At 43.2% G+C, this 18405-nt stretch overlaps 1 protein-coding gene across 1 annotated transcript in view; it reads left to right on the top strand.

Annotated features, from left to right (window-relative positions):
* The window catches only part of PLXND1 (plexin D1), a 130202-nt gene that overhangs the window by 31402 nt on the left and 80395 nt on the right, over window positions 1-18405 (top strand). The window contains exons 3-8 of the mRNA XM_026650260.2: window positions 3590-3721; window positions 5908-6008; window positions 6816-6945; window positions 9039-9213; window positions 10728-10836; window positions 13079-13181. Of these exons, the coding sequence (XP_026506045.1) occupies window positions 3590-3721; window positions 5908-6008; window positions 6816-6945; window positions 9039-9213; window positions 10728-10836; window positions 13079-13181 (750 nt within the window). The remainder of the gene's footprint in view (window positions 1-3589; window positions 3722-5907; window positions 6009-6815; window positions 6946-9038; window positions 9214-10727; window positions 10837-13078; window positions 13182-18405) is intronic.

The raw sequence follows: 18405 nt of genomic DNA, 5'->3' as shown, positions 1-18405 counted from the left end.
TGGTGGGGTTTGGAGCCTTTCACCTCTCGGACCATTGGTTTGTATAGTACTCAGGATGGCAGTAACTGAAAGCTGTTGCTGTACCACCTCACAGTGTGTAGTTCTGCAGGCCTCCCGAAAGAAGCAGGGGTGGGTTGGCTCATTTCTTGGATGGGTGACTACCAGGTTGCTCCTAGATGCAACAGGAAGTGGTTTTAGTGACTCACCCCACATAATAGTATGGGGCAGTGTGCTACTGGAAGTGTCTTCTTGCAGATGAGGCATAAAACAGAGTTTTTGACCTCTTGTGGTCATTAAATATCTCATGACATTTTTCATAAGAATAGGGTTGTTACTACTTGTGTCCTGGTTAAATGCCAACTTGAAGTTGCACGCTGCCTACCTAAATTCCCCTGGCAGTTTCAGCTGGATACATTGCATTTGCTTCCCATCCTACAAATGTTATGTCACATCACTGTGCGCTGTTAACTAGCTGATATATTCCACCCCAGAGCTGGCTGCAGGGAAATTGGGTAATGTGGGCAAATGGTGATCCCTGGGTGAAAGGCACTAGAAAAGTGTTGTTATTGTTGATCATCTCAGAACTGTTTGGTGGCCTGTGTGAAATAAGTTGTCAGTCCCAGTCCAGTTTGCAGTAGAGAGGTGTCCATCTCGCACAAACCACCATCACATGGCACCTTTGTTGGCAGCCTCAGCTGAGAGAGAGGACTATTGGACCCTGACAAGTGGCCCTTCCCATGCAGGGCTGAGGCACGTTAACACGGCAATGTGAAGGAAGTGTGCACTGGTGCTGCCCACGCTGTAACTGCACTGAGAATAAAGAGTTCAGTCATTCGGACTTTCAGTACAGCCCATTTATCCATTACTGTATTCACAGTAATAGAAAAAAAATATCATTTGACAAGCTCGCTCTGAGCACAGGCTTTCATTCTGCAATAAAGAAGTAACTGGATGTTACTTTAATCTATACAATGATATACATTGCCTGGTAATTGGTATCTGTTAATCAGTATTTAAGGCTACAATGTGATTGTGTTGTTTTTACCGTAATATACTGTAGAAACAAAAGACTGCAGTTGAAATGCTATTTTACATCATTTTTTTATTAGCAGTGTCCTAATAAATTCTTCCCTTGATTTGATGGTTTTTAAAAGCTCCTTATAGACTGAAGAATCACTTAGTGATCATTCCCCAATGCTAAATTCTGAAGCAGGTGTGAATCCATGCATATAATATTGTGTCTCTGTTGAAACAATGCACTGAAGGCAATGTAGGGCAATGCACTAGCCTCAGTCAAGAGCCAAGGTGCAGGGCCAAGGTTTCAATAACCTCAATGCTTAGAGTTTGCCAAAGGAAGGTTTACGTTCCAGCCAATCACAGCAGTTCACTAAAGTCCCTGCCTCAGTAAGCCCATAGAGTAGAAAAAGACCATCTAGGAGAGACATGGCTGGAATCTGCTTTATCTCAGCCCGGAGCTAATCATACATAATTTGGAATATTGGATCAAAATACTTGGAGAAGAGAAAATGAATCCAATTTCTCTCATTGCTTCCAAGTGCTCCTGGCAGAAAAGTGGGAAAGATCTCAGAGAAGCTCTCTGCTTTCATTTTTGCCTAGAGGGGGAGGTAATCCAACAGGGTGGTAGGCAATTGACGTCATAGCCAGGTGCACAGGGCCAAGGGTGAAAACACATCCCACATGCAGCTCCCGTTCACACAGTATTAACAGTTCTGCTTCCATTATCGTATCATAGAAAGCAGCCTTATCTGTTGAACGTCCATTAGAGAGAGGCTCCTGACTACCCTTGACTGGGATAATTTGCTCAGATAGCTATAATTTAATTCTGCAACACAGCTGCGTAACCAGAAGCCTTTGTACCTTCAGGGCTCTTTGTTACTTGGCATGGCATACAGAATATTTTGTGTAGGTTATAATTCAGATCTTTGCTGTCCAAGAAAAGACGGCAGGAGGGCAGAAGTAGTGTTTGACCAGCTCCCCCAGAAGCAGTGATGGCTGCCAGTCACATGGGGAATCAAACATACTGCAGGATCGGCTGGCATATCATAGGGACCATTATCTGTGCCATAATCAAGAGAGTTGTTAATGGAAAAATAATGCTTTCAAAGCTGCTAAGCTTACAGTGTAGTGTAAAAGCATGGCAGAGCCTAGCACCCTCCCTGGGATACAGGGATTTTCTGCGAAGTCATCCTGATGTCAGGTGCTGGAACCCAGTACACAGATGCAGAAGTATTTTTGCTGAATTACTCAGAAGTTAGACCAGGTTAGGTCTAGTCAGCTCCAGTCCAAAAGCATAAGATCTCCCCATGGCTGTATCTACACTATCCTTTTCCCTAAAAATTTCCCTCTGTTGCTAACACCAGCATAGCTGCAATAGGGGAAGCTCTAGACTAGGTAGCTAGACTGCTGTCCATCAGCATTATTACCACCATGTCACCCAGCCCTGCTCTGAGGGTTACACAATGGTAACACTGTTGGCAGCCTTGTCTGTACTGGGTCTCCTGCCAATGCTTTCATTGGTGGAGCTACACCAGTGCATAGCATTGGTGGGAATTTTTTAAGGGCAAAGAGGCTAGTGTAGCAAGGCCTGTGAGGCATCAGGCCCCACAGAGAGAGATATCTTGTGAAGAAAAACACTAGGAACAGCCAAGCTTGTAGGGACAGGGGGGAAATTAGCTGGAACAGAGGAAGGATGGTGTTGTGATTAAGGCACCGAATTGGGAGTCAGGAGATCTAGGTTAAGTTCCTATCTGTAGACTTCTAGTGTGACTTCAGGAAGTCATTAATCTTTCTCGACCCCATGTGTAAAATGGAGATGATAATATTTCTTCTCTTCCATGTTTCTTATCTATTTAGTTAGTAGCTTGCAATGTATATGTACGTCTAGCATAATGGGGCTTCAACCTGAGTTGGGCCTCTGAATGCTGCTGCCATACAAATAACACTTTTCTGAGCATAACTGTTTCAATAAAGATTTGGAAATAAAATAATTTTCCAATATGATGATGATGATTGATAGTGATAACAATGAATTTGCCTGTATATGTCTGAAGACCTAATTTTGATTTTATTTATGCTGGTTTAAATCAGGAGTAACTCCATTGAGATGATCTGAATTAGACTGACATCACATCAGTGTGAGATCAGAATTAGGTCCTGTAAGTCATTGCGGTGGCAGGATCTTCACCCTTTCATGGCAGAAAAAGGGAGTTCCATGCAGCTTGCTAAGTAGGAGTCTTTGTCTTGAGATATTAAAAATGGAGATCATGTCAAAAGATCCCATAGCATTTCCCATCAGAGACGGGGTTTGCCCTTCAGCAACCAGTATTTCCCTTCCCCTCACAAGTGTTCTGTGTTGCAGGCAGAGTTGCTTCCCTCCACCCCAGTGGTGGCTGCATTTCAGTGGTGCTGTGTTTGTGCAGTTTATTAAGCACTTTGGGCTTAAAGCTGATGTGAAAATATAAGGCATTATTAGTTACCATTTTACTTCTGAGTTTATAAAAAGAGTGAGAAAAACATCTCCCCCATAACAATGTTTGATCTCAACAAATGGTTCTTTCTCACTATATAGATTAATCTGAACAGTGCCACGAAGATTATTAGCAGGAAGTCAGTTTCAGTGGCTTATGGGGAATCCGTTCATCCCATCATGCAGTTTGATCCTTCTGATTCCAGCTACCTCTATCTCATGACTTCCTATCAGGTAGGACTTCTGTTCTCCATACATTTGGCAAAGTGCGCTCATATGATATTTACAATCAGCATTGGCTTGAGGAGCAGAAATATTCTTTTAATACCAGTAATGCACAGACTTGTAAAGGTTAGGAATCACTCCAAAGTTTAGATCAAACCTTTTCAGAACCATCCATACCTTTTGGGTCTATGTAGCTGGGCTGGAAGTCACATAGGAACAAACTTCTTTGCAAGATTTCTGGTACCATTTCCTTCTGGTCAGGCTAGAAATATTGTGAGAATAGCCTTCTGTCTAAAGTTTTGGTACGGGCACTTCTGAACAGAACTTGGAAATGCAGAGGGACGTGAAAACTAGAGAGAGGTCCTAGCCTCAAAGGATCCAAATGTCACCAAATTTGGGGGTATTTGGATCTGGAGGTTTGCGTTGACCCGTTACTGAGACCAGATCCAGCTGCAAAGTTTAGTTCTGGATCTGAACTTTCCCAAGTTTCAGGGGGGTTGGATGCATGATTCATGTCAGCTTCACTCTTAGTGAAAATGAATAAAAAGTTTCCCAAACTTTTCCAAACCTCATAATGAGTATTTGGAGTTTGGGGCCAGGGTTCAGGTTGATTCCTGTTATCTGAACTGGTTCACCCATCTCTATGCAACTAAAGGTGAAAGCTACAGTGAAACATGCCTTAAGCAATAACCTACAGGGCTGGCAAAAATAAGAAGATGTTGGTCTTTATCTGAAAGCTGGATAACATTGTACTAGAAATTTTGGGGATACTTTTAAAGGGTCACTCAAGAAAATGGTTTGCCTGTTGGAGCTGGTCCTCAGGGCAGGTTTCACTGTACCTAAAAATTCACACACCTCATCTCATAGGAGGGCACTATCCAGCGTGGAAGGCTCTCTCTTTGGAGAGGCCTGAAAATTCCACAGCAGGAAGAAACAAATGGTCTCTCCTTGCCTTCTATGAAGTGAACAACTGAGGAGGAATAGAGTTCAGTTCTTGCTCCAAGCTGTGGTGGTCTGTCCTGAATTACATTTTAATTTGTTGAAACGGATGCCCAACCACTAATTTTATATGTTGTATTTATACTTTCCAGCTGTAATTCCCTGCAGACTGGCCATTATCATTTCACATAACTCTCCCAGGGTCTCTGTCTAGCTAATATCTCAGACCTTTTAAATGCCTCACAAACACTTTGGAGCACAAAAAGATACTTGCTGTGAACTTTATCCTGGGCTGACTAAAACCCCATGTGCAGTACTTCAGATCAGATAGCTTGGCCCTTTCCTTTAAATTAGACCAGATCAGTTCCTTTTCCCAATGGAATTTACATCTTGGGAATCTTGACAAGCATGTGTGGAAGCTGTGCACAGCATGTGTTTGACGATAAGGAGAGGAGAAACTGGCCCAGATGACTGGTTGTTTGAGATGCTGAGTACCTTTTGGGAACTGAGGGCTCTCAGCACCTTGCATTGTCAGACTCTAAATTATCAAGTTCCACGCAGTCTTCTTTTCCAAGTATTTAAAAATCTAGGAAAGAAAGCATACAAATGACTGCATTCTCCCCTTCCAAGTGGTTCTTACGGAGCAAGTCACCAGAGGTACTGCTGTCCTACTTGCTATTCCAGGAATCATATTTCCCTACATGTGAATGATTTTGTATTCCTAGGTAAATTCTGGTCACTTCATAAATAGACAAACATTGTTCACCCCCTTCTAGAAGGGGTCTGGCAAGTATGAAATCTTGAGATTCTCACACTTATCATGACCCAAGCAATGTGTGGTGAAATGGTGACAAAAACTGGTCCCATCTAAACCATCAAAGGGGTTTTATATTTTAGTAATGTTGCTGTCCCTCAGCTTGCAGTTATGCCGAAGATGCTGGCTAACAAGAAACAGAGACATATAGTCTTCTGTTTGCATCTAGTGCTCCCATTACTCACAGAACCATAAATTGGAGTAATGGAAAAGTCTAGGATTGTTCCCTCTTAGTACATTTCCTAATACATTATCTAGTCTATTATTCAAAGTGTTTCACCACATGTGTGTCTCATCAGTACCTCATTAGTGTCAGCTAGAGGTTTCCTTTCCGTTGTCAAGAAGTGCACACACACCATAGAGTTTGGGTTTTTTTGTGGCATCTGAAAACGTTTGGATACTTTGGGAATGATAGTGACCTTGGGTTTTGCTTGTTGCACAGATGACCCGTGTGAAGGTGGCTGCCTGTGACCAGTATACAACATGTACGGAGTGCCTGGCTGCAGCTGATGCTTATTGTGGATGGTGTACAATGGAGACCAGGTAGAACTTCTTGTATCTTCTCCTGGGTGATTGTCTTTGGACCCCTTCCTCAGAGTTTCAGCAGATTGATGGTTTGCTGCACAGCCATGCTAGCTTACAACCTTTGCCTGATCTTTCCCAGGTTTTACCAAATACAGGGCAATCCTTTTAAAGATGTTTCAACCAAGTCTCAAGCTGTGAGAGTGTACTTTTTTGCTTACACTTAATTGCATCTGCATTTTTATGACTACAGCTAATTGTGAATGCAAAGAAGATGTGTTAGTCATCTAATCAATCAATAAATAAATTTGTTAGTCTCTAAGGTGCCACAAGGACTCCTCCTTGTTTTTAATGATACAGACTAACACAGCTACCACTCTGAAACCAATCACTTGACTGTGAGTGCAAACGGCTAGTAAGAAAGCTTAGGCCCGTCATTGGCAGCTGCAGTTACTTGTGGGCACAATTCAATGCATACCCAGAAATCAGGCTGCAAAATTAGACTCTGTCTTCCCAAATCAGGTCCAGGATTTTTGACCAAACACACATGTACAGCTATTTCTCTCTTGTTCTGCACTCAGTCATTGCGGTCTAATCTCTCTCCCTCACATACACATATTTCCCATTGATGCTAACAGGAGTGGTGTGCTGATATCGTGACAACTGTACCCATTAACTATAGCAGTAGCACAATAGGCTGATATACAGAAGTTGGAGAAATGGGAGGCAGTCTCCAGATTTCTACGGGACCGTCTTCGTAATTGTCACAACAGTTTTATCAATATTTCGATAGGCATCCCCCATAAGTTGTGCCTCTGTTTGTTTCAGGTGTTCTCTGCAGCACGAGTGTATTAATTCCACTGAGCCAAATTTCTGGACGAGTGCGAGTGAGGGAGTGCAGCAGTGTCCTTCAATGACAATCATGCCATCGGAAATTAATCTTGACAATGAGAACAAGGTACATCTAATGTGGATACAGGTTAATAAAGTGCTGTAGGCCACAGGTCACCATCTGTTCTCGGTGCCCACAGATGTCATTGCTCTAGCTAGAATAATGGTTTCAAACATTTGGGGGGCAATAATACCAGTTTGCCAGACTCCCACCTCATATGTTCTAGCTGGTACCAGCTACTGTCCACTGCTTCCCATTCAGTGGTGAGACTGGTCATTGGAGCAGCCCAAGCCCCATTGTGTATTACAGAGCTGTGGCAAAATTTTCAAAAGCACAGAAGTCTCATTTTCAAAAGGAGCCTAAGTCTCATTGAAAATCAATAGGGCTTGGGCTCCAAAATGCCTTTTGAAAATGGGACTTAGTCTCCTAAGTCACTTGAATGCTTTTGAAAATTTTACCATTAAAAAAATAGGAAAAACAATTAAAAAAAAAAATTTTTTTTGTTCCCTTTCCTGGGGTTCTAAATTAACTCATCTGTTTTTCATGACATTTTTTATATTTTTTTTAACCAACATTTATATCAAAATCAACTATTTTTGAAATTCGTATCAAAATGGTTTCTTTACCAAAAACCAAGTTTCTGGTAAATGAAAAAAATTGCTAAACTTTTTGATAATGTCATAGGTTTTATGGAAAAAGTTTTGGTTTTGAAAAAAGGGAATTTTTCAACAACAAAAAATCTTTTTCATTTAAAAAACTTTGATCAGCTCCAGTGTGTTGGAATGAGCTACTGAGTGGGAAGCAGGCAGCAAAATGGACCAGTGCCCAGCACAGGTGGGGAGAGGGAACCGAGCGTACCAGTACCTAAAACCTCAAACACCACATCTGGTACTGCTTCTCAGTGGCTGGAAACAGCTGGGTTAGAGGGTCACTGACTGTGTACTTAGTTTTCATCACAGTGTTGAATCGGCAGCAAACTTGTATTTTAATTAAGTTTAGAGATCAGTATGAATCTCAGAGTTTGGCTGCATCTCCAAACTTCCCCAGAGCTCAGGGGAGATGTTCAGTTCAGGGTCTGGGTCTGGCAGAACTGGGACCCACAGTCCTATCCACAAAGCCACAGAAAACTCTCATTTGGCTCTTTTGAAGCAGAGGCTTGGGGTCAAATGATCTGCTGGCATAACCCTATTGACTGTGCCGTGGAGTCACAACTGCAGAGAACTTAGCCTTTGGGGTTTTATTTTAAGATCATGTACAAAAGAAAAGCCAGTACCTCAAAACCTTCAATTCCTGCAGCTGCTTAGGCAAAAAGTTTCACAACAAAAAATAAACCACCAAAAATGCATTTGAAGTTTCCTTTGGAGGAGTGCAGAGCTATATTTTCTCCACCAGTCACCACTAGCTCTTCAGCTGGAATGGCCCTTTTAATATACACTTCAGTAAGTTAAAGCAGCTACCCTGCCCCCTTTCCTTGAGCTCCTATGAGGCTCCTCTCTCCCAGGTGGGGTGGAGGGCATCAAGATCACATGGACTCCTTATTGGGGCAGAAGGGTCTTCTCACTATGGGCCTATAACACAGCTAGTCATCAGCCTGAAGGTTTGGCTACAGACTAGAATTTCTCCAAAGTTCAAGAATTTCAGATCCAGAGTTGGTTTGCCCCACTCTCCTTTTGTTGTTTCATGGGCATAATCCCACCCTGGTGGTATTTGAAGTTCCACAAGGAGCTGCTGCTGCAAAGGGAAGAGGTGTGCTCCAAGACAAGACGGGGATAGAACCAGTAAGGTGCTTAGGTTGGAGTGGGCTAGGTGGCACATTCCAGATGGAAGGGAGCAGTTCAGATTTGTGTAGTGGGGCTCTTACATTGGCTTTGTGTTTGGACGACCATCTGAATAAAGCACATGGCTAGTTCTGAGTGTCAAACTATAAACATACCCTATATATTTACTTACGGAAACAATGGAACTCTATAGTGACAAAGGTGTATTACTGTAGCAATTTCTTGTACACCATGTGACGCATATGACAAAATAAATATTGAAAAAATCAGCTGTCAGGGGACATTTTTGCTGAACTGGTTAGTCTATATGCTTCAATCACCTTGTCCAACTCTGTAAATCACTTTCTATGGCAATAATTGAACTTTTTGTCCAAATTTAAGGCCATGATCATCCAAATAAATGGGAACATCCCGAGCCTCAGTGGAATGGAGATGTCTTGTGATTATGGAAATAATATCTACACTGTCGCCAAAGTCCCTGGAAATGATGTAAACTCTTTTATTTATTGTAATTTTCTTCCAAGAGAGAAATATCCCGCATTCCCACCCAATCAAGGTATGTAATGGAAAATGGGCTCAACTTACATTCCAAAACTTCTTTTATGGAATTAATTTGCTTAATTGTTGTATTGATTCTGGGGTTAAAGGTCATTTTTTTGCAAATAATACTATTTATAGAAAGCACTGGAAAAAAGGAAAGCTGAGCAGCTTCTCTAGTATATGAAATGTCACATTATAATCACTGCTGGAAGGTCCTGAAATCTTTTTACCATCCTAACATGAGTTGTCAATCAGTATTTTCAAATCCATCTATTGTTACTGGTGGAATGGGAAAAACCAGTTCAGGTATGTAGCTTATTGGGTTTTGCTTATGTTGCCTAGATAAAATTTGGTTTTTAATTTTCTTTTAATGAGTACAGAAATCTACAAGTTTAAGCTCTTTATAAATAATAGCATTATTGGGATTGCTAATCATTACTATTTTACTTTCCTTTCAAAAATACATTTCAGAAAAAAAATCCAAAAGAAGAAGTGAAGTGTGGTCTGAGACAGCTCAGGAATGCTAATACCATCTGCATGCTGCTCTTTCCAAAATACTAAGACTGAAATCTTCAGACCTGCCCACTAACTTTGGATGCCTCCAAAATTGGATGCTCAGCATGAGACACTTGGGACCTGACATTCATAGACACTGCACATTTGCAGTCCCACTTGAAGCCAGGGCAGGTGGGCGCCCAATGCCTTTGGAAATCGGGCCGATTGTTTCATGCTGGGTACCCAAACAGTGAGGCATCCAGAATCTGTAGCCAATTTTGAAAATTTTGACCTAAACATTCTAGACTTCAGGGTGGGATTTTCACAAGTCTTCACCATTGGTCTAACTGCTCCACTGAAGTTGATGGGGGTTTAATCATTGATTTCAGTGGGAGCAGAGTTAGGCCAACACTCTGAGCACTTTTGAAAATCCCACTCATATTAGGCAGTTTTAAAAGATGTCATTGATGTTCTCCCCAGCTGTAGGAAGAATGGTAGTGATTGAACTGCTTTGTATTGTTGTTTATGGTAATGTCCAAGCCAATTTCTGGAAGCCTATTTTGATTTTTTTATGCACTTCTTGGAAGAGGCTTTGACTCTCATCCCAGGGGTGTTTATCATAAGATTTCAAAAAATTAAGCAATTAAGCAAACAGTAGGAGAAATGTAGTTTACAAATGTTGGTAGCCAAAAATGGGACTTTTCACCATTCTCTGTTGGTTTGTCCACACTGAGAAAATTAATGAGGTTTTAAAACATATTGACTAATCGGATTTAATTAACGTATTTAAAAATACCACTTAGGACCTAGTGTAGACAGAGATACTAATTTAACTTTGGGGGCAAGGGGTTTAAAGTTAGGGGGGCTAAATGAGGAGGAACATATGAACTCTGTGAGGCAACCCAGAGGAAACCCCAGAGAAAAAATTTCAGCAGCTGGGATATTATTTACTCAGAAGTTTGTCTTGCCCTCTAAGATTGAGCAAAAAATAGAAACTCTCTTGTGATCCAATATTCTTTGGCTTGCTTGTTTCAGACCATGTGATTGTTCAAACTGCAATACGGGTCAACGGCAAAAATATTGTCTGGGCCAATTTCACCATCTATGATTGCAAAAGAACTGGAAATATTTACCCCAAAACAGCGTAAGTGATCTCACCTTCCATAAATTACAGCAACCAAAGCAGCTTGGCGGGAGGTCAGAGTTGGGGGAGAAGGCAGGGTGTTGACAAATAGTAGCTTGCTCTGCAGTGTCTCACTTTAGAACCTGGTGCTTGAAACTCCCAAATCTTTGTGCCAGGGGAACAGATGTAAATTGAGCAATTCAAAATGGTGTATGTGCATCATCTGAGGGTGCTTGCTTGTGGGGTTAACTGAGCAGGAAAAGCCCTCCCTGCCAGCGGGACCGTTTGAGTCCTGGGCAGGATTTGGCAGGATTGAGGATGATGATTGCCAGGGATTTATACAGGAAGGTCCTAGCAGCCTCTCAAGCCATCTGGACATTTTGATGGAGCCTGGCTTATCTTTTTCTTTAAAAAAAAAAACATGAACAATATTTTTATTTGAAAGTTTTTTGTGTTAACCCTTCGGGTGCTGGCTAATCTCCAACTCTTTAGCACTTGCATGCTAATCTGTGTGTGCATCGAATGTATCTAGTCAGTCTACTGCATTTAATCTAATCTATAGTATTTATAGAGAATCCATCACCATAGTATCAGGGATGTTGGAAGCATCGTACCTTGGGGACTGGACAGTTTCCAAGGGTTTAGTGGAGGTATCTAAAGGCTGCTGTGCCAAGGAGAGGGAGGGTTTCTGGCTGCAGGGAAGTGAGGACAGATCTGTACTCATGCCTTCAGATTCCCAAATGGCCCTGTCATCACCCCACCCCCACATCCCCCAGAAACAAGCCCATCATCTCGTGGCTGACCTCATGACATATTCCACTGCCAGTTTCTGACCACTTCCTCAAGCTAAAAGCCAGCAGGGTATGAGGGGGAATCACAGCAGGAGGTGAGCCTGGGGTGCAAACAAACTGGCCTGGAGCCCAGAGCAGCTCTGTGCAGTGATATGGACCAGCAGTATGTGGCTGTGGGCTGCTGGATGGGGCAGGGGTACAGTGGTTCTGGGAGAGTCCAGAAGAGGACTAAGAAAGCCGGAGGAACCTCATTGGAGAGAGAGGAGGGAGTTAGGAGTAGGGAGCCAGACAGCTGTAAGGCTAAAGGGAGAAGAGGGGATTGAAGAGAAGCCAGGTATACTTGGCTCCCAACTCTCTGCTGAAAGCCTTCAGGCTGGGTACATTTGTCTTCTGATTCTAAGGCCTGGTCTACACTACGGGATTAATTCGGATTTAGCAGCGTTAATCCGAATTAACCCTTCACCCGTCCACACTACAGAGTCAGTTAATTCGAATTAAAGGGCCCTTTAAATCGATTTCTGTACTCCACCTCGACGAACGGAGTAGAGCCTAAATCGATTTTGTTAATTCGAATTAGGGTTAGTGTGGCCGCACACCACCGAATTACTGTGTTTAAGTTAATGGGGTAGTGTGGCCGCACACCACCGAATTAATGTGGTTAAAAACCGAATTAAGGTGCTTAGTGTGGCCGCGCACAATCGAATTTATACAACCTGTTTCCCAAATTCGAATTATCTAAATTCAGATTAATCCTGTAGTGTAGACATACCCTAAGGGTTAAACAACAGAAACAGTCAAACAAATAATCCATGCATTTGACACGCTGAGTCCCATCCCGTACATTTCCAGAACTGCTTGGGAATAGCCATGTATCTCTCATTGGATAATGAGATTGTGATGCTGGTTTCAACCCATGGAACTTTATGCACATTTACAGGATATAATGATGTGACCCAATGACCCAGTCAGTGCAGGATTCCACAGCCTCTACACAAAGCCATTGGAAAAGCCACCAGAAGAGTTAGCATCACCTGATTTAATGGGAAAATTTACAGGGTCTAAAAGACATATTTTTAAAAATGGGAGAGGGGCTCAAATACTCACTGGCTGCCTAAAGTCACTCTGTGGTCTAGAAGCTTTGACTGTGTGAGCCAGGGTGAACTTGTTAATGGAACTGACACCTTTATCTGCTTGTGGAGAGGTCATTCCCCACAAAGGGCCAGCCTGATGCAGAATCAGGGGAACAGCCTCAAGAGCTTTTGGGCTTCAGCATAGCCCTGACAATAAAAGGAGGGATAGAATGACCAGAGCCTTCTCTGAATGGATTTGTCCTAGGGACCATAAAATAGAGAACACAGAGTCTACAGGTATGTGAAGAACTATAACCTGATACTGACGTTGGGCTCTGCGGAGGGGGCTGAAATCTGCATGGCCTTTAAAAATTAAGTGCACCTGCTTTTTATGCATTTCAGATGTACCAGCTGCCTCTCGACCAAATGGAAGTGTTATTGGTGCACTAAGAAATACATGTGTGTCTCCAATTACTCTGATTGTGAGGACTCACTAAAGATGAATGTAAGGCACATTGGGCTTTGTTATTTCGTAGATTTTGTAAGTTGGCTGCATTATTGTTATTATATTCTGTCTTTTCCTGGAGGAATTTCCTGTGTTGACCAGATGCCATTGGTTTTAGAATACTTTACTGAATATATATGGGGTCAGCTATGGGACTGGGACTCAGGAGACTGAGGCTCTGTTCCTGGCTCTGTCACTGACTTGCTGTGTGGCCTTCAGAAAGTCTCTTCTTCACTCTGTGCGTCAGTTTCCCCAATGAAGATAATGTTCCTGCACTTTTTAAAGAGCGTTGAGATTTGGAAATAAAAAGCTGTGTGTTAGTGCACAGGAGTAATGGCTTTCTAGACACTAGCAAGCTCACAGGTTCTGAAAATGCTTCTGTCTGGATTGGTGATGGGATACAGAGCCTGTCACCATTTGAATCTCTCTCCAATTAGTAGCAAGAATACTTAGCATTTATGCAGCACTGATTAACACCCCTGTGAGCTAGGCAAGTAAGTATTCTTGCCCTCTCTTCACAGATGGGGAAACTGATGCTAAAGTTGGTGAAGTGACTTATCCAAGAGCATGCAGAGAGCTGGTAGCAGAGCCAGGGTTAGAACAGAGCAGTTGCTAGTTCCCATATGTGTGCTTGATCACATGGCATCTCCAGGTAGTGACTGAAAGTGGTTACAGTGAGAGGCTATTCAGTGAGCTGTGCAAAGTGGTTCTGTGGTCGCAGTCTTGCTTCTAGTAGATAAGTGTCAACATTACATAATCTGTTGGCCCCAACTAGCACCTATGTTAGCAGCTTCAGCAGAAGGCATAAAAAATTGTATTGAGATGGAGTCTAGTCTGCCCTCTCCATTCTTAAAGTGGTCCCTCTAGATTGAGGAGGAAGCATTGTGGGGGAAACTGACCTGTTCTACAGCTAAAAAGAGGACTTCAGTTTCCTGGGCGGTCAGTCCAACACCTTTCGTCAGTTTATCTCCGGTTTTCTTGCCGTTGACACAGCTGTGTGTGTCTGTGTATCTTGTAACAGAGTAAAGAATTGTTCATGTGTGGGATTCTTCCAATGTACATGTTCAGCTTTCCTGGTTATTTCAGAAGGCTTTGTCCCTTGGTTCTTTATTACCATTCAAACTGGAGCAATGCCTTGATTTCCACGCACCTTGGGATGCCTGGATTTAAGCAATAAAATAAATCTAGCAATACCTTACAATTCCTTTAGCTTTTACTAGGCTGTTGTGGTACATTAATGAAATGGCAGCTAACTTGCTAGAGCGCCACTGTTGAGTGCAGAAAATCGCCTTTATCCAAATTACAGCTCCTAATAACACAGAAACTTGGCATAGTCAAGCTTCTGAAATTTAAACTGAAGCTAATTTAAATAAAATTGGCCTTTAGCAATCAATTTATTGGACCTCGAAGCCAAGCTTTTACATTTTAAATTGAATATTTCTTTGGCGCTAGCACTCTGAGCCTCTTTCAAGCTCATTCAGACAGAGATTCCCCTTGCTTGTTACCTTTATACAAGGACCTCGGCCATATATTAGACTTTCCATTCTCTCTTCCAGACTTGACCTCAGAGATCTGATTGATTTCCATTCATGCCCCTTCATACCCTGCCTCCCTTTGTGGAAATCTCTGGAACTCATGTAATTCATTAAAGAAGGAAGGCAGATATGACTGATACATTGCAACTTTTTATCCTATACAGTTCTTTCCATATAAAAACAATATGAAAGGCTTCATGCATCTGTTGAGTCACAGCCAGTCACATCGTTCTTTGAGAATAATATTCATTGCAGATTTAACCTTCTTCTCTGCTTGTGACTCATCTGTGAACAGATTTTCTAAATCTCTTAGCATTTTGTAATTGTTAAATGAACAGTATAAATCTGTAGCCCTTGCTTTGTTCATGAATCATTCACTTTGGGCCAGATTCTTAAAAGTTCTCAGCACCAAACATGCTGAGCTCTTTTGAAAATCTGACCCTTTAACTCTTTGCTATTCTGTGTGTGGGACTAGTCACTAAATCACATGATGTTATTAATGCTGTTTGAATGAGCAGAGTCCTGAAAATCTGCAGATATTCACTTTATATCCCCGGACCATTTTTGTAGATCGTAGATTGGATGCAGATACAAATTTTGTATCCATGCAGGGCTCTATGAAGCTTTCTAAAAGGGAAAATAAATAAATGCAAACAGCAACTTAGGCCATGTCTACACTACCACTTATGTCGGCAAAATTTATGTCGCTCAGGGATGTGAAAAGAACATACCCCTGATAGATATAAGTTTCTCCGGCATAAGTGGTAGTGTGCACAGCGCTAAGTTGGCAGGAGAGCTTCTCTCGGTGACATAGTTACTGCCGCTTACTGGGGGTGGTTTAATTATGTCAACGGGAGAGCACTCTCCCATCAGCATAGAGCGGCTACATGAGAGATCTTACAGCGGCACAGCTGCATCAGTACAGCTGTGCCACTGGAAGGTCTCTAGTGTAGACCTAAGTTCCCTGTAAGCTGCGCAGCAGCCTATTTAGCGCCGCGCAGGTGCTCAGGGAATCCTCCTGGGGACCTACCGCGGTGTGGGGAGCTCCTGGCCCAGCCCCAACCTAGCCTGGTCCCCTACCTGCCACGGCCGGGGCGGCCCAGACCTGCCGCGGCTGGGGAGCTTCTCCTGCAGTCCGGACCTGCCACGGCCCAGATGCCTCAGCCGCAGCTGGGGCGCTGCAGCTGGGGCACTGCGGCCCGGCCCCAGCCAGGGCAGCGGAACCCAGCCCAGCCCCATCCGCGGCCAGGGCGGCCCAGCCTGGACCCAGTCGTGGCTGGGACAGCCCGGCCTCGTGCCCCACCTTCCCCCCCGGCCCAAACCCAGCCCTGGCCTGGACCTACCGGGACCAGGGAGGGGTGCCTATCCTGCGGCCCCAGCCCTGGAGCTGCTGCAGCAGGGAGAGGCGCATCTCCCCACCAGTCCAGGTGCTGCTGCAGGGAGAGAGATCTGGGGGGAGTCCCTGAGCCCCTCATCCCTGGTCCCACCCCAAAGCCTGGACCCCCAGCCGGAGCCCTCACACCCCTGCATCCCAACCCTCAGTCCCAGCCCTGAGCCCCCTCCCACACTCCGAGCCCCTCGGCCCCACCCCTACCACATGAATTTTGTTACGTGCACCAATATGAAAGTCATGTGTCACACATCACCTCTATATTGGTGCACATAACAAAATTCATTCCGCACATAGGTGGGAAAAATTAGAGGGAACACTGGTGTAGACATAGCTTTATTCTTGCTCCTGTACCACTAGGTAAGTGTATCATGTCCCCCTTTAGTGGCTGGTCTACACAGATGATAAGAGTCTTCTACTGCTACCAGTAGGGCCAGTGCTGAAGGCGCTGTGTTCTTTTCCTACTGGTGATCAATGGTGAAATTCATTACACTCATGAATAGCCTTCTTTCCATGTGAATGCAGGTATTTGAATAAACAGTGATCCCCCCAAATATGTATATGAACAAAAACCTCTCAGTCAAGGGTATTCAAGCAGCTGGCACAATTGGGCTCTTGATATATGCATCAAATGAATTCAGCTCCCCAAGCCAGCTGATACTCCACTTTTCTTTAAAAAAAAAATAATAAGGATCTTTTTTCAACAATAACTAGGTTGAATTTAAAATTAGACAGGCCAAAACACCAGCCAATACACTCCAGGGAACAATCCTGAGCCTGTCCCTCATTCACAGGCAAATTCTCTTCTGTGGGCCACATTCCGCTCCCAGTGTAAATCCAGAGTCATTCTGTTGGCTTCAGTGGACTTACTTCTCCAGATTCACACTGCCTTGCTGGGAATGAGAGCAGAATCCAGCCCTGTATCTCCACAAAGCCTGAATTGTACAGCCCTGAATGCACAGGGGAGGGAAACTCAAAGCCCCAATCCCAACCTCCCCCCCACCCTCCGTTTCCTCCAGGGAAAAAAACATTCACAGAGCATGTTACACCTACTGCCTGATCGTTTTGATTTTGCTTCTCTAGGGAAAGTATAGCAGTCTCAGTGACCCCTTGACCACAGCCTCACCTCACAGCTTTTCAGCCTCTAGAATCCTTGGACTATCAAAGGAACAAACTGCCTGAACCACTGAGGATTAAAGTAATCAGATGAGCTCAATGCTGCCAAAGGCAATCACCTCCAGAAGGCTCAGTGAGACAGATCCTGAGGTCCTTACACAGGCAAAACTCCCTCTGGAGTCAATGGGAGATTTGCCTCAGTAGGGACAGAATAAAAGCTGGGTAAGAACCCTGAGGATTTGTCTCCAGATTTGGATGCATCTGAGAATCACTGAGTCTCTTGAGTTTACAGCTGTTACTTACTGAAAAATTTAGAGCAAGTCTTTGAATGATGCTTCAGGGATATCAATTTAGTTTTAATTAAGGGACAAATCATCAAAAAAAAGTGTGTGCCAATGTGTACCCACATTTGAGTGCACAATTGCACATGAATATCAGGCTATTGCATGCACATAAATGCCCTTTTGCACACACAGTTACCTGATTTGTGTGCCTAGTTGCAGTAATTGTGTGTGCAAATAAAGACATACACTGTGCTTGCAAGCCATGCCCTCTTTTTTTCAATTATATGGGCCCTTTTCATTGGCTCACAATGCTGATTAATCATGGAGAATGTAAGAAGCTTTGCCCAGTGGTGAGAGCGAGGGATTAGGAATCAGACCTCCTGGGATCTGTACCTGCCCCCAACATTGGTTTGCTGTGTGACCTTGGGCAAGTCACTTACTTTTTTCCTTTGTGATTCAGTTTCCCCACCTGGAAAATGAAAATAATAATAGTACCTACCAATGAGACTTATTTCCTTTTTGTAAAACTCCTTGACATCCTCAGATGGTAGGTGCTGTATAAATGCATAACAATAATTTAAAAGATTTATGAAGGACTAAGCCCCAAAGGTAAAATTGTCAGAAGCACCTAAATCTGATTTTCAAAAATGACTTAGGCACTTAGAGCCAGATATTTAAAGGTATTTGGGCACCTAACATTCTAGATAGGTGCCTAGTAGGATTTTCAAAAGCACCTACCTCCAATTTAAATACCTTTTAAAATCTGCCCTGAGGAGCCTACATTTCACTGAAAGTCAGTCAGACGTAGGCTCCTAAGTCACTTAGGTGCTATTGAAAATGTTATCCCAAGTGGAAAAGATACATCCGTCTCTGATCTCCTTATTGGTGCTGAATATTCC

Source organism: Terrapene carolina, unplaced genomic scaffold (genome assembly GCF_002925995.2).
Source record: "Terrapene carolina triunguis isolate 2854851 unplaced genomic scaffold, T_m_triunguis-2.0 Scaffold89, whole genome shotgun sequence".
In the NCBI taxonomy this organism is placed as follows: domain Eukaryota; kingdom Metazoa; phylum Chordata; order Testudines; family Emydidae; genus Terrapene; species Terrapene triunguis.
Note: the sequence above shows the minus strand (reverse complement) of the source record. Positions and strands in the feature narration are given on the sequence as shown.